We start from the raw sequence: 14,860 nt of genomic DNA on the forward strand, positions 1-14,860 counted from the left end.
GCATTGAGTGAAATACCCACCTACTCACCCACCCCGCTCGAGCCTTAAAATACTCAGGAGGAACCAAAGACATACAGGGCAACAGATCTTAACAGATGAAATAGAGGAAGATTGGTAGAAAATGTCTCACCTTACTGAGTGATTCTGGTCAAATCGCTTTCTCAGAAGACGGTTAAATATAAATCAATTAAGTATAATTAATTACCACTGATTTTAAATTAATTTAAAATCATGTTTGATTTTAAAAATCAATTTTACACCCTGACTCCATTATCTTACATCCACACATTTTTGGACCCAGTGCCCAGCCTCTTTTTGTACCCCAAGTTTCTCATACAATGTTGGTGAAATTTAGTGGTACAACTTTTTTTTATATAAGAAATAAAGCAGACGAACTTAGAAAAGATTAAGTTGGATGCAGTGGAAACTGATGAATTAAAGAGAGTTAAAGTAACTTTTTTTATTTTAAAACATAACTGCACACATACTTTAAAGCAGGTAAAACCTAAAAATATTTTCTTGTGGCCGTTGGGAACCAATGAAAGCAGGAAGAGGCATATGTGATTCCTGGCCAATAAAAGGTTGTCCACCCCTACACCAAAAAACACTGAAGATTACTTTTTCTTGGCCCTGATATTTTTCTATACATAGTTGTGGTCAGGATGGTATTTTTTCTGTCATGACCCATGTAAAATTACTCAGTGCTAATTTCCTCTGCAGTAGTTTTTGGATCAAGCCTCCTCTTCTGCCAATACTCTTGAATAATCCTGCTTCACTCCCAACAATATGCACCTCTACGAATAACCTTCAATCACTTCCCCTTTCAGTCCAGTACCAAGGTTGTTGGTTGGGTAGCGTTTGCGCAGTCGTTCTGTCAATCGTGACACCTTGCTACGAATCACTTCATTCTTGCTCATAAAGGGACTGTCAGGAAGGCCAAGCTCAAACTCCCCTGAACCCTGAGAGATGTCATCTTCCTCCTACGGTAGACAGAAATAGGGGTTATGAGGAATGTGGTATACACGTTGTGTGGGAAATGCTCTAAGGCATAAAGGTAAGGACATCCTGGAAAGTACAATCCAGAAGAACAGTTCCAAACTCTAGGAAAAGCTGGACCAAGCCTGGAGAAAGGATGGGGTGGCACAAAAACTTTAAAGGTAATCCTCAAAAAAAAATAAAGGCATATATATGTGTCCCAGGGTAATATTACAGCATCCAATCTGGGCCGGTCACTGGGACCAGAGGTTTAGTTTTCCAAGCTTTTGGACTCATGCTGGAGCCCATCCTCAAAGAACTTCTCTCTCACCAGAACTTTCTCACACACCTTGTGAAAGAGAAGTTCTCTGAGGATAGGCTCCAGCACAAGTCCGAAAGCTCAGAAGACTAAACTTCTGGTCCTGGTGACCATCCCAAATTGGATCCTGTAAACTTGGAAGAGTGGATAAGGAGATGGAATACTGTATGATCCAGACAAAAAAAATGCATAGACTGATTCTTAAGATGTTAGGATTCACAAACAATAAAACAAAAGGGGAATTCACGCTCAGGACTGAGCAGCCCAGTTCTTGCACTCACCATTACAAGCAGCTGAGTCTCCTGTTCTTGCAGCAAAGACAAAAGACAAGAGAAGATGGCCAAAAGACAGAAAACAGTACAGCCCAATACAAGTATCACGTCTTTAAATTTATCCCTTTCTGTTTATAGGACAGCATATTATTTAAAGGTCCCTTTTCTTTCTTGCACATACAAAGAAGTATTTACATCATAGGTAAAGAACTTGACCTAACTTGAACCTCTCACTAACCTGAGAACAAGAAGGGTGAATTTATTTATTTTAGTACTTTTTATAGCCACTCATTTCTCTACCTCAATTCTGGACAATTAATGAGAAATTAAAACCAAAGTAACAAAGAATCCCAAATTAAATTGAAAAAGAAATTTCAACAACAATCAATTAATATGTGCCAAGGGTTCAAATAGATAATTCCATCTTAATCAATGAAAAGCATCAACAAACCAACCAATAGGGATCACCTAATACCCTGGTCCAAATGTCATGTTTAATCCCCTGGGTTATCAATATTTCCTTATTCCAGTCTTCCCCAACCTGGTATTCACATACAACATGGCCAAGAACCTGGAGTTAAAGTCCAACATCTCTGGAGAGCACTGGGTAGGGGTAAACCGATTTATTTTTCTCATGACAGGCCAATCTAGATCCTCAAACCACAGACCTCAATTGCATCCTTGAATTCATCATCAGGTTCTGCTTCCTCTGCTTCCTCCACACTGCCAGGAGTTAGGTCCTATAAAAATAGTTTTAAGTTATTGTTTAAGGAGCAGGAGTTCAGGAATAAACTTAGAAAATTAGTAAAGTAACAGGACTAAGATGAAAAAAATATAACAGAACAATTAAGAACTCATTGTCTTTAGACGTAAACCAGCATTGCTTCTGCCTCATAATCAGCAGGGACTTAAAAAAGTCCAGAAAGGAGAAGGAAAGAAAAAAAAGATGGCAACTCTCCCAGAAGAATCATCCTATAGGCAGTCCCTGGGTCATCAGATTTTTATGGCAGGATAGATAAAATCTTATGAAGGGGATTTTAGAATGTACAGATTATTAATTATTTCTCTGCTTTGCACCTTCCACCAAGTCTTACCTCAGTCCCAGTCAGCGCAGGTGTCCAGTCTGGCAAGACAGTCGCTTCCACTTCTCCAAGATCCAGCTCTTCAGGCTCTGGAGCCACAGGGATGGATTTGAAGCCCAAGCGCTGCTCTACAGCTGACTTTAGGTCCAGCATTACTGGGAACAGAAAACAAGAAATGTCTAGACAACATGAGATTCAAGGTGCTGGTGATGACCTATAAAGCCCTAAATGGCTTGGGTCCGGGATATTTGAGGGAACACCTACTGCTGACATCAAGTTCCCTTCGTCCTGTGCGCTCCCACTTGGAGGGCCTTCTCAGGGTGCCGCCTGTAAAAGACTGCCGGCGGATAACACCCAGCAGGAGGGCCTTCTCAGTGGGTGCACCTGCCCTTTGGAACCAGCTGCCCGTGGAGCTTAGGACTGCCCCTGACCTTCAGTCATTCCGCCGGGACCTGAAGACCTGGCTCTTTGAGCTTTCTGGCCCAGACTGAGAGTTTGTTTTTTCCCCCCTCAGGGATCAAATTTAATTATTTTAACTGTTTTTAACTCTTGTATTGTATTGATGTTTTTAAATACTTTGTAAACCGCCCTGAGTCCTACGGGAAAAGGGCGGTATATAAATTCAATAAACTTAAACTTAAACCTCCAGAACCTCAGGAGAACTTCCCAACAGACCAGCTCAAGCTTCTGACACTGGCAGAGCAGCAGCTCATTCACTCCCATCACCAGTCCAAATGCCAAGAAATCAAGTACAGGAAGAAGAGCAACCACCGTCTGAGATAATCATAAAAGATGAACTCATATGCTGCACTAGGCCAGTACAGGGATCTTTGATCCCAACTACTGTATTATGTAAAAATATTATTTACGTTATATGTAACCCAAGCTACTATGATTTGTTGAAGAAACCATGGATAAAACAAAGCAAGACTGAAAGTGATGTGTGAATCCAGTCTATGTTTAGAATGAAGTAAACACACCATGGTCTAATGATCTGTGTCATTACAGACCATTTCACTGTCTGCTACCACATAGAAAAATATAATAAACCCAAAGAGAGCCAAATACGGCTATGAATGTATTCTCCAGAATGCACTTCCAACACAAAACCTGAACACTGTAATGCCATTCCGTCAAGGTGTATTTTCCCGCATACTGATTTTCTGCTACCAAGTAATAAGAGGTCTAAGATTTTTGGTGGACTATTCATCACCTCAGAACATTGGCCGAAGAACTCTGCTAGTTTTGTCAAGTGAGGAGAGAAATATTTCTGTGAGGTTAGCTTCCCTAAATTTTATGGGACAGAGGTACCCAACAGGCCTTTCAGTCGATCACGGGCCAAAAAGGGATCTCTGCAGTATATTTTCTACTGAAAACCTACTGTATCAAGTTATACAAAGAAATGCAACTGGAATGTTGCAGACAGCATCACGTTCTCAGTACGACCCACAAGACAGGGCTTTCTTTCTGAAGATGGATATCCCTTTAGTAACCCATCGGTGAAAAGGTACGTAAGTTACACACCACTGAAATCTGTCGCAAGTCTCAATTTTCAACTGTGAAGGATAAAATCATTGCCACCTTCCCAAGCAAATGTCACCAAAAGCCCCTCCAAATTTCAGTCCAGCATTACTGTAGCAATCTGTGATTCTGACAACTGCAAAAAACATCTCAGCAAGAGGAGAGCAATTAGAAGGTTTCAATGAAATTGCTAAGCTCTGAAGAGCTCCTTCTTAAAATTAGTCAGATGTGTAATGCATTTCATAGGTGTATTAAATATCCGCAGATCATTGCACTCCCATTTTTATTAAGACTCAAATGCTTATTTATCCTACTCCTTGTTCTCTGTTAGTGTGTTCCATATGAAACTGCAAACTGAACTTCTTCAAGTAGAAGGTCTTGCAACGATGAGGCTTCGAGGGTTATCAGAGTTACACTGCAGGAAATGGCATTGCCACCTGCCTGATATGAGCACCAAAAGATGTAACATGGGCCTGAGAAAGCAAAAAATGGATAAACGATTCTTGCTCTTTCTCCATCCAGTCCCTGACCTAAAATGAATCAGCCACAGAATTTGATAAAATGAATTCCTTGCCTTGCACAAGTATCTAGCAAAAAAGGTATCCACCTTGAAAGTCATTTTCAGTAAGCTTCTCCAATTTTCTCTACCAAAGTTCCAATGCAAAGAGAAGGTCATGGGTGAAATGATTTATTTGTTTACATTTTAATTATATAATCATTTACAGATAGCACATTTCCCAAAGGACTCAGTGCTACGTAATGAAATTACAAAAAATAAAAAAATAAATCCTTAACAATCCTGACCAGAACAGCCTAGGACCATCACCAGCACCCATAATAAAAATGTTTTAAGGTCTTCCTAAAATCCAGGAAGTTGGGGCTGTAGAGGGCAGAGGAAATAGCTTTGAGGGACTGGAGAAAGAACCACCATCAAGGCAACAACCAAATAAAGTTAGGAGTCTGGAGCAAAAAAGTTACATGAGTTAACATCTTAGATAGCTCCTCCCCCACCAGTTCTCACAAAGATAAAGGAAAATGGGGGGAGAGCATATCCAGACTTGTAAAATTCTATTGCTATAGCTTTATAATAAAGTAGCATTGATCTACAAGACACCGGTTACCTAACTTGGTCTACCATGAAGGGCTGACAAGGCCACTTGTTAGGGGGCAAAATATTCTAAAAGGCATGGGGTGTGAATTCTCTGTATCCTTCTCTTAAAAAGACCTGGGGCTGAGCCAGTGGTGGGATTCAACCGGTTCGCACCACTTCAGCAGAAACGGTAGGTAATGTTTTGTTGCCCAGGCTCAGAATGGACTTCCGGAAGTGGCATTCACACAGACAACGGGTTGTTCACATATTTGAATCCCACCACTGGGCTGAGCCATGTGGGGTTTCAAAGATAACAGCCACTACTTTCAACTAGACATGTACACCAACTGGCAGCCAGTGCAGCAATCCAATCCAGATGTTATGCTGTTACATCAACTGTGCCCAGTTAGCTGACAAACCACTCCACTTTGGACTAGAGTAGGTGAAGCTTCCAAGTCAAAGGCTGCCTTTATATAATAGGTGCGTGTTATAATAGTTTGGTAACTTACCTTGATAAAATGCCACATTGCCCAAGAAAAGGGCACTATTAAGAAGAACAAAGATCCAGCAGAGGGGCAACAGGTAAAGAGCACAAACTGAACCCATCAGCATCCCATAAAACCTAGGGAGTAAAGGAGAAAAATGGAGCAGAAGACACATAACATACCTGAACATCAGAGCCTTGGTGGAGCAGTGGGCTAATGCCTCCTTAAGTAACACCGGCTGCCTGCAATTAGTGCAGGTTCGCATCCCACCAGGCTCAAGGTTGACTCAGCCTTCCATCCTTCCGAGGTAGGTAAAATGAGGACCCAGATTGTTGGGGGCAATTAAGCTGACTTTGTAATAATGCCGCTTGGGGTGTGTGTGTGAAAGCCCTAATAAGCAGGCAGATACATAGAATGAAGGCTACTGCTAAGCTTGTAAGCCACCCTGAGTCTTCGGAGAAGGGCGGGATATAAATGGAATTAAAATAAAATAAATAAATAAATAAACATCAGAATGACACTTAGGTACCAGTAACTTAGAAATAGGAGGGGGGGGGAAACAAGTTAAAAACTCCCTAACTCAAATACAACTTCCCACGGAAAACAAAAACATTGGCTCAGCTGTGGGGTGTCAAACTGGGCAACTTCCTCACTTACAAATCCTTCTCTTTGCATTGCTTTCTTCACTTTTCCTTGATCTTGCTGCCACCAGGGGACATTTCTAGTTCGGCAGAACTAACTTTCCCTCTCCTTTGAATTAGCACACTAATAAAACTTTTTTAAAATTTAAGTTCTTTTAGCAATATTGTTCTCGTCTAAATTGCTGGTACACTTTTGGGGTCACTCCTGTTGTTGTTTTTTCTCACTCTTGATTTCAGACGTTTTAGTAAAATACACATATTTACACATGTTTAATGAAATAAACATAGGCAAAGGAAATTTGTATGTGGATGAATGAGTGGTAACAGCCAGATTTTTTAACTATGGCTATAAAAAACAAGGTGAGATATATTTTTTGTGTGTTTTAATGTTTTAATTGTATGTTGACTTACAACTATAATTGGAACCAGAATTTTGGTCATAAACCATGAAATAGAGGCAACCACATGAACAAATCTGATTTTACAACCATTTTTATGCTAGTTGTTAAGCAATCAGATGATTGTTAAGCAAAAGACAGTCATTAAGTCCAAATCCATTCCCCCAAATAGGTATTTTTTGCAGGAAATTAGAAAATGGTGGGAACTGGCAAAAAACATTATAAATCACAGCCACGTGACTGTAGAATTTGCAGTTGTAAATGTGAGCCAGTTGCCAAGTGCATGAAATGCTGTCATATGACCTTGTGAGGGGGCAGTGTGACGTTTTATGATGACCAGAAGTTCTTTATGAATTATAAAGCACACTTTGTGAGGCTGACATAGCTCCAAATGGTCATTAAACAACCAGTTGTAAGTCAAGGATTACCTTACGTAATATTTATTAAACTGTTTTATATAATGCCGAATTTAGATCATATTTGTAACTTGCCTTTGAGCTTTTTTACGTAAATGAACTTGATTTTTAAATTATTGCCATCAACTGCCAATCTGGGGAGTTGCTAGTTTAATTGTCAGTTTAATCAGACTTATTTATTAGCTAAATTACAGCTGTATCACTTTTTAAAATCTGGCCTTTTCGTGTGTAGAAAGAACATAAAAAAACCCTAGTGTCTGGGATGGAAGGGAATATGTGAATTTATATACTTGAGAACATTTTGAATGTCAAAGAGTGCCAAAAAGCTACGAAGAGATCCTGGGAGGTGAGCAGAGCTCCAGGAAAGCAGTAGTAGTTTTTTGGAAGTAAGCTCTGTTCATGAATCACTCCCTCTTTGTCTCTACAGTCCCGGCCCATTACTTCACAATTACGCCTTAACAGCCTTGCAGATCTCAGCAGGCACATGATGTATTATATCCAATGCAATGAAATGTTCTATCCAGTTCTATCCAATCACATGTATATTCTAATTTGCCTGAATCTATATCCAACTGCTAAGAAAAGCAAGACCAGTAGTGATACAACAGTTTTCACGAAGAGATCCCAACCTTTTCTTCCTCAATGCTTCAATGGCTAAACGACAATTTGGTGAACAGCAAGATGATTTATTAGACTGGTGAAAAAGAAGACTCAAGGAAAATCAACTTAAAGCAGCTTATGTCAGGGTGGAGGCCAAAGCAAAAAATGTACAGCTTGTTCTGAGCTGAAAGGGTTGCTCACCGTGGTCCCACGCCAATACTTACTGGGAGGAGACAGTAGGGTTCTCCCAGAAGAAGACACGGTAAGCTGTATCACAGCCACCACAGAGCCTGTTCAGGAGCACTTCTAATCGGATCAGGCTGAAAACAAAGGACAACAATTTTAAATATAACTGTGCTGTCTAGCTCACAGCCAAATAGTGACTGCAACATGGAGATTTCAACACCCTAGGCTCACAGAACAAGCTTTCCCCTGCCCTTTATTTATTCCAGGGTAATCATAGAAAGCAGCAACAGTTGAAAAGCAGACCCCTTGCCCACAGGTAGAAGAAGCTAGGATTAATGTTGCCACCAAGTTAAATTTAGTCAGCTCTAATAAGTTTTAATTTTTTTTAAAGCACAAGTTCCAAGCATTCCAGAAAAAAATAATACTTTTGTAACTCACAAAAAGATGGGATAAGTTAATACATACTTTTGCCACATGTGCCTTTAGCATGCCTAGGTATCATGTTTCTCCTAATTTTGCACATGCTTCGAAGCCAGACGCTATGAAACAAGGCATGTGTTGTAACAGGAAAGAAAAATGTGCTGTCATAAGACTTTACCTCATGACCTACTGGATGGGGGTGAATATATTGCACATGCCAGTGAAAACCGGATGCAGAAGGTTGCAGATTATTTATGTGTGGAGAGCTTTTATCCAAATTTGTAACACTGGATTAGTAATTGGGAGAGTAAAATATCAATGATGACATGCTAAGCTCACCCAGCATGAGTTGGGGGAGACCTGCAGGAGCTTCTTATGCCAGCTAGCCCTAGATTGGCAGTCAGAGATGGGGGTGAAAAAGCAACTGTATCAGTTTCCCAGACTAGGTGAGAGTCAGCATGATCCATTACAATATGGGAGACCCAGATTGCTGAATCCCTGCTGAACTATGACACTTTATTAGGCAATCCTGAACAAGCATCTGCTATAAGCAGAAATTCTTTAGAAGTAACAATGGCAAGCAACTTTGCAGAACCTTTTTGAGGCTAACAATTCCATTCTACACATGCCTACCTAAAGGTAAATCATTCAGATACTTGTAAATAAGTGTATGCAGTATTTTAACATGAATAACACATGCACCTAAAGTCACTCTATTCAAAGAAAAACACAAAATTGTCAAACATAAGTTTTTTCATTATAAAAGGTAAAAGGCAGCTGGTGTTTAGAGAAGGTGCATAAATAAAATATTCCATGCAAAGTACTTAAAAATGCATTTTTATTGATTTCACAGCACAAATTATATATTTGGCAAGGTGAGAATGCTGGAACCTGGCCAAATTAGTTCCTTATCTAAGAAATGTCCTGACCAACCGCACCGGCAAAAGCATGTATCCTTGCCAACCTCTATTAGCCATCATGACTATGAATTACCCCTACTGCTCTCCTATCCTAATTATGAATTTCTCCCCAATCATTGTGGGAACACAACATTGGGCAAGATGGGTCTTATTCTGATCCAGCACATCTTATACTATATACTTGGGGGGGTGGGGGGAGTGAAAATAAGGAAGGATCATTAAAAGATGGTATGAACAATCTCAAGAAAGAGGACAAAAGCTAAAATCTCTAATAATCATATGATCATACAATCATATGATAGTCAACTAATGTGCTAAATCTACAATAATTGCTATATACAGTTGTAAACATATCAAATGTTTATTAAAACCAATGATTTAAAAATGCCTCTTCTTCTTTAGTGACTGAAATCAATCCACTATTCTAGACTATCGCTGCATACTTTTGTGAAGTGGACAATGAAATTATTTATATTCCCAGTAACTCTCTGTCCAATATAGAGTTACAGACTCAAAGTAATGATATATAATATCCCCAGTGGGTGAAATGATGTAATGCTTCTTACAAACACTAGTCTATGGGGTGGGGGTTGGGGGAATCCTCAGAGCGGCAGTGCAAGAAAACATGTAATGATCTTCCAATGTTTCTTAAGAGAGAAATTCTCCACACGTGCATCGTTATTGGGTTATATTCAATATTGCACAATTCTTGTTTACATCGTATCACAAGCAGTAAAGTGTGGGACATACAGCAAGTCATGTGCCATTTGTGATATCATATCAGTTTTCTTCAAACACAAACAGTCCCTTCCCAAACTCTTGGAAGACTGGAATAGCCTATAAACCAGCCAGCCAATCAATCAATAACCTCTCAAGTTTGATGCACATGCAACTGTTGACCTCTAAACCAGGGGTGTCAAACTCAATTTCACTGAGGGCCGCATCAGTACTGCGGCTGCCCTCAGGGGGCTGGGTGGGTGTGTCCAGGGTGGGTGTGACCTACTGGCTGGGCGTGGCTAGAGTGCGTATGGCCGGGTGGGTGGGCGTGGCCAGCTCTACATCGTTCGCATCAAGGGTGCCTATGGGGCCTGGGCAGGAGTGGGACAGATCTGAGGGTCTCTGGCAGAAGGAGGGTCTCTAGGCCAGGGCCAAGGCAGTGGGGGCCGTTCCCTCACTGTTTCCAGGATGGCTTCGCGGGCTGCATAAAACCACTTCGCGGGCCGGATCCGGCCCCCGGGCCTTGTGTTTGACATGTCTGCTCTAAACTATGCCACTAAAAGAGTGCATTTATTGGAATAAGGGGTAGATTGGAGGATAGAACACCAATGTGTCTTCCCTACCCTGCCTCCCACAATAAATACAAATATACACATATTAGGCAGTTCATAATGTGGTTAATTTTTCCTTGAGTGAGAAGGCTGTTCCTCCACCTCTTTGGCAGGTGCTTGTTCACCCTCTCCTCAAAAAGCCATCACTGGATCCCACTATACTGGACAGTTTTTGTTGATCTCTAACCTCCCCTTTTGGGGCAAGGGGGTTGAGAAGGTAGCCATGCAGCCGTTTTTGAGAAGCCTGAGTATGGGATGGAAATGGTATTGGTCACATTTTTAGATAATCTCTGGTGAAAGCAGGATGGGGCTGTGCATCTCTCCTTGCTGTACTTGACCTCTCAGTGGTTTTCAATAGATGGCACCCTTCTGGATACTCTACAGGGATTGGGAATGGGCCACACTGTATTTTGGTGGTTCTCCTCCTTTCTTCAGGGTTGCTTTCAGTTGTGTTGATTGGAAGTGAATGATCTTAACCTCTTCCTCATGTCATGCTGCGAGTTTCAGTGCCCTATTTAACATCTGAGTGAGATCCTCTGTCACCAAATCAGTACGTTGATGATACTCATTTGTATATCTTTGCCCATGATGAATACAGTGATGTTGTTGATGCCTTATCCCAGTTACCCCAGTGCCTGGGGGCTGTGGGGGCCTGGATGGGGAACAACAGACTCTGACTAAACCTTGGCAAGACTGAGTGAATTTGGGAGCCTCCTGATTCTAGGATTTTGCTATATTTGATACTAGATGAGGTTGCACTGTCACAAACAAACCCAATGCACAACCTCCTAGATTTGCAACTCCTCAAAAAACATTAAACAAATTAAGTTACTATAGTGAACTCAACCTATAGAATTTCCTAATAAGATTTTTTTTCTGCCTTTCTTCCAGGAATTCAAGCCAGTACAAAACATTCCCCTCTCCAACCTTATTGGCTCTGGAAAGCAACTTATATCAAGCAACAGCCCTTCAATTCCATGCTCAAACAATGCCCGAGCCCACCCCCTCTCTCCCAAGCAGACTTACAAGCCTTTAACTTCAGCCACAGCCTCATTTCGAGAAAGTTGAACTTTTCTCACATCTTCTCGCCGCACACTGTGATACCTACGGCGTGCCAGCTGGTCTTCAGTAAGACGGATACGGCATGTTTCCTGTAGATAGCCGAGCATGGCAGGCACTGAGATTAGCAGGGCACACAGCCCATACCAAGCAGCTACAATGCAAGATGGAATAGATGCAGAGTTTATTAAGCCACCCACAGCTTATCTAATCAGCAGCGGTTTTATTGTCCCCCAATATACTGCCTCATGACAGGAAGTTTCTCTACCAGCTGTCAGTGCAATTTTCCCACCATACATAATGACAAGCTTCTGCCAGTCTTCATAAATGTTTTTTGAACAAAATCATATTCTACTCTCCTCCCATTAACTCAATCCAGTCTCATGACTTCTGGGAAAACGGGTCCCTAGCATATACATCCACCACTTCTCACCTTCACTCAGAGTAAGCAGCAGAAAGTTGACGCCCAAACAAGTAAGGAGAGAGCAGAAGGGCATCTGCCAGCTGTGGAGTGGAAGAAGTCAAACATTTACAATCTCAAAAAGACGCTGTTTATTAGTTATTAATTAGGAAAAGTACTGAGGAAATGTGAATAAAGAAGGCTACATAAAGAATTAGAAAGGATCTAGAATCATATATTTTTCCCTGCAATTTCAACCAATTCAAAATTCTTTTTTAAAGTATGTGAAGCCTACATAATACCCTATCTTAAAAATCCCTTATGTTTCCAACATCAATGTGGCAGGAGTTGATTACCAGCAACTGTTTCATCATAGTTTAAAAGCAACTTGAAAAGGATCCTAAGAACTAAGAAAAGGAGGTATAGGAGCTACATGCAATCTCAGAATCACAGCAACTATGATCCTAAAAAAGTGTAGGGTGGTATGGGAAAGAATGCTAAGTTAGATGAGCCTTTTTATGGACTAACAAAGCCTCTTTCTATGGTCTTAAAATGGAATGAACTAACACCAGAAAACCCAGAGAAAAGAAACATAATGGCCATAAGATGTTGTACATCCTTTAATTTAAACGTTTAGGCCAGAAAAAGCAAACCTTACAAAAAGAATTTATTCCTCTATTCTCAAGAATGACAACAGGCATAGATTTTGCTGAACTATGACCTAAAAAAGTAGCTGTATAGAAAAGCACTAACCTGAGGAGGAACCACACTCCTTCAGCAACATCCTGCAGTGGTTCCAGGTACAGTTCTAGTTGCTTATAAGACACTACCAGATTAAAGAGGTCCAAGGAAGGAGGCTTAGGGTGAGAGGGTGAAACTTGTTGGGCATCAGACGCTGTGGCACTGTCTAATCCATTCCCTGTGGACACTCCACCATCACGTTCTGATACCTGCATGCTGTAAATATGCATTTGTGATTTAACTTATTTTTTTATTTATTTCCCTGAAGGAAAACTTAAGGTGAACAAAGATCATTTTTAAAATAATAGTGTTTTGAAACATAGCATTATCTATTAAAACCTAAAATTCAAAGCCTGTTAAATAGTGGAGATTGTAAACACAAAAATTAATGACCAAATAACCATATAAACCAGCAAGGCATTTCACTGCTGTGCCATTGGAGTGAAACATAAATTGCCATTTATCCATGGGCTGCATAGTTCTATAGAAAATTATATTGCCCATTCAGACAATAATGAAGAAATGAATATTGCATGAAGAGGTTGCATGAGAATTTGGTAGAAAGTCCATTGGAAACAAAAAAGCATAAAATCATATTTACATTTATTAATTTATCATTCCTTTATGAAGAAAATATCTCTTCATAAATATCCATTGCACAGAGGGTAAAGGTAGAAAGAAAATAGCCCCCTATATCATCATCTAACCAATATGCTGACAAGTGCTAACAAGTCCTTAGCCTATGATCTTTAATTTATCAAAAGTTGAAAGGTGCATCTCTGGTAGAAAAAATAAAAATAGACCAAATCACATTCTGCATTATAGTCTAACTGGGCAATCCTGTTACCTGAATCAAATTGCATCAAAACAAGACAAACTCATGACCAATGCTCTTTCATCATCTCAATACATAACATAAAAGACCCTAAATCCTTTTCCAGAAATGAAGAAAGTTTTCAATTTATTCATAGATGAACAGATCTGTGATTAATAACTACAAGATACAAAGAAATCCAGCCATCTGCATTCTCTTCATCCCTGTGTCATCAACCTTATTTCCCCTTCACCGGCATGAGCATCCTTCCAGGAAGGAAACCACAAAACCCCACAACTTAAGTCTTTAGAGAATACCGATACGATGGTGCAAACATTCCCTATATGGCATCTTTTCCCACCTGACGCCGTCCAGATGCACTGAATTACAGCTGCCAGCATCGCACCCAACATGTCCTTGCCGCGCTGGCGAGAACTATAGGAATTCATCGCATCTAGAGGGTTCAAGGTTGGAGAGGTTTGCTTCAAGGACGGCACAGATTCCCTGCACCAGATCATGGAGACCTACCAGCTACCAAAGCCTCACCTCGATCCTGCTCCGCTTCACACTCACCCCAATCTCAAATCAGGAGAAGGGGCGGAGCCTCTCCAGCGGCTCTGCTCAACTCGACCTCGCCCCTCTCGCAGCCGCCCGGACTTCCTAGCAAGAGAGACCCGGCTGTGCCTAAGCTTCGCTACTCGGCATAAGCGTCGGGAAAGCGGCTGCCATAACCCGCCTATCAGAGGCAGCGAGCCAATCAGAGGCAGCGACCCAATCCGAAGCGCGTGAAGGGTCACACCGGCGGACAGTCCCCCCGGAAAAGCTCACCTTCTATTGGCTAAAAGCCTCTGGTCCTCAACCTATCGCAGTTGGATTTCTTGCTCGCGGTAGTGGCAAGTTGAGTGTACAGTTCCTGGAAACGTCAGTGGTGTTTGCGGCCTGAGCGTGTTAAGGCGGTTTGTCTCTTGTGTCCTGTGCCAAAGTTAACCGTCGGTCATCAAGCTTTCTTAGGAGCGTCTTTGCTCACAAGCTGAAAACCAGTCATAAGAGAGTAAACTAAACTAAAGTAAACTGGCTCTTCGAGCTGTCTGGCCCAGGCTGAAAATTTTAATTTTAGTTTTAATTTTAACTGGGGTTTTACTTATGCAGGGACGAATATAATTTTTTTAATCTGTTTTTAACTTTTATATTTT

The 14,860-nt window shown here is 40.9% G+C and overlaps 1 protein-coding gene across 1 annotated transcript; it reads right to left on the minus strand.

The window, feature by feature from the left end:
- Positions 1–43: 43 nt before the first annotated feature.
- On the minus strand, positions 44–14,116 carry ZFYVE27 (zinc finger FYVE-type containing 27; the record flags this gene model as incomplete). Its single annotated transcript, XM_083363452.1, is given in 11 exon segments — positions 44–980; positions 1,576–1,596; positions 2,235–2,306; positions 2,661–2,803; positions 5,769–5,881; positions 8,024–8,119; positions 11,680–11,866; positions 12,146–12,216; positions 12,866–13,069; positions 14,029–14,077; positions 14,080–14,116. Coding segments are annotated over 11 exon segments (1,179 nt in total). The 3' UTR covers positions 44–794.
- Between the last annotated feature and the right edge of the window lie 744 nt (positions 14,117–14,860).

The sequence above is a fragment of the Vipera ursinii genome, assembly GCF_947247035.1.
Source record: "Vipera ursinii genome assembly, chromosome: 5".
Classification (NCBI taxonomy): domain Eukaryota; kingdom Metazoa; phylum Chordata; class Lepidosauria; order Squamata; family Viperidae; genus Vipera; species Vipera ursinii.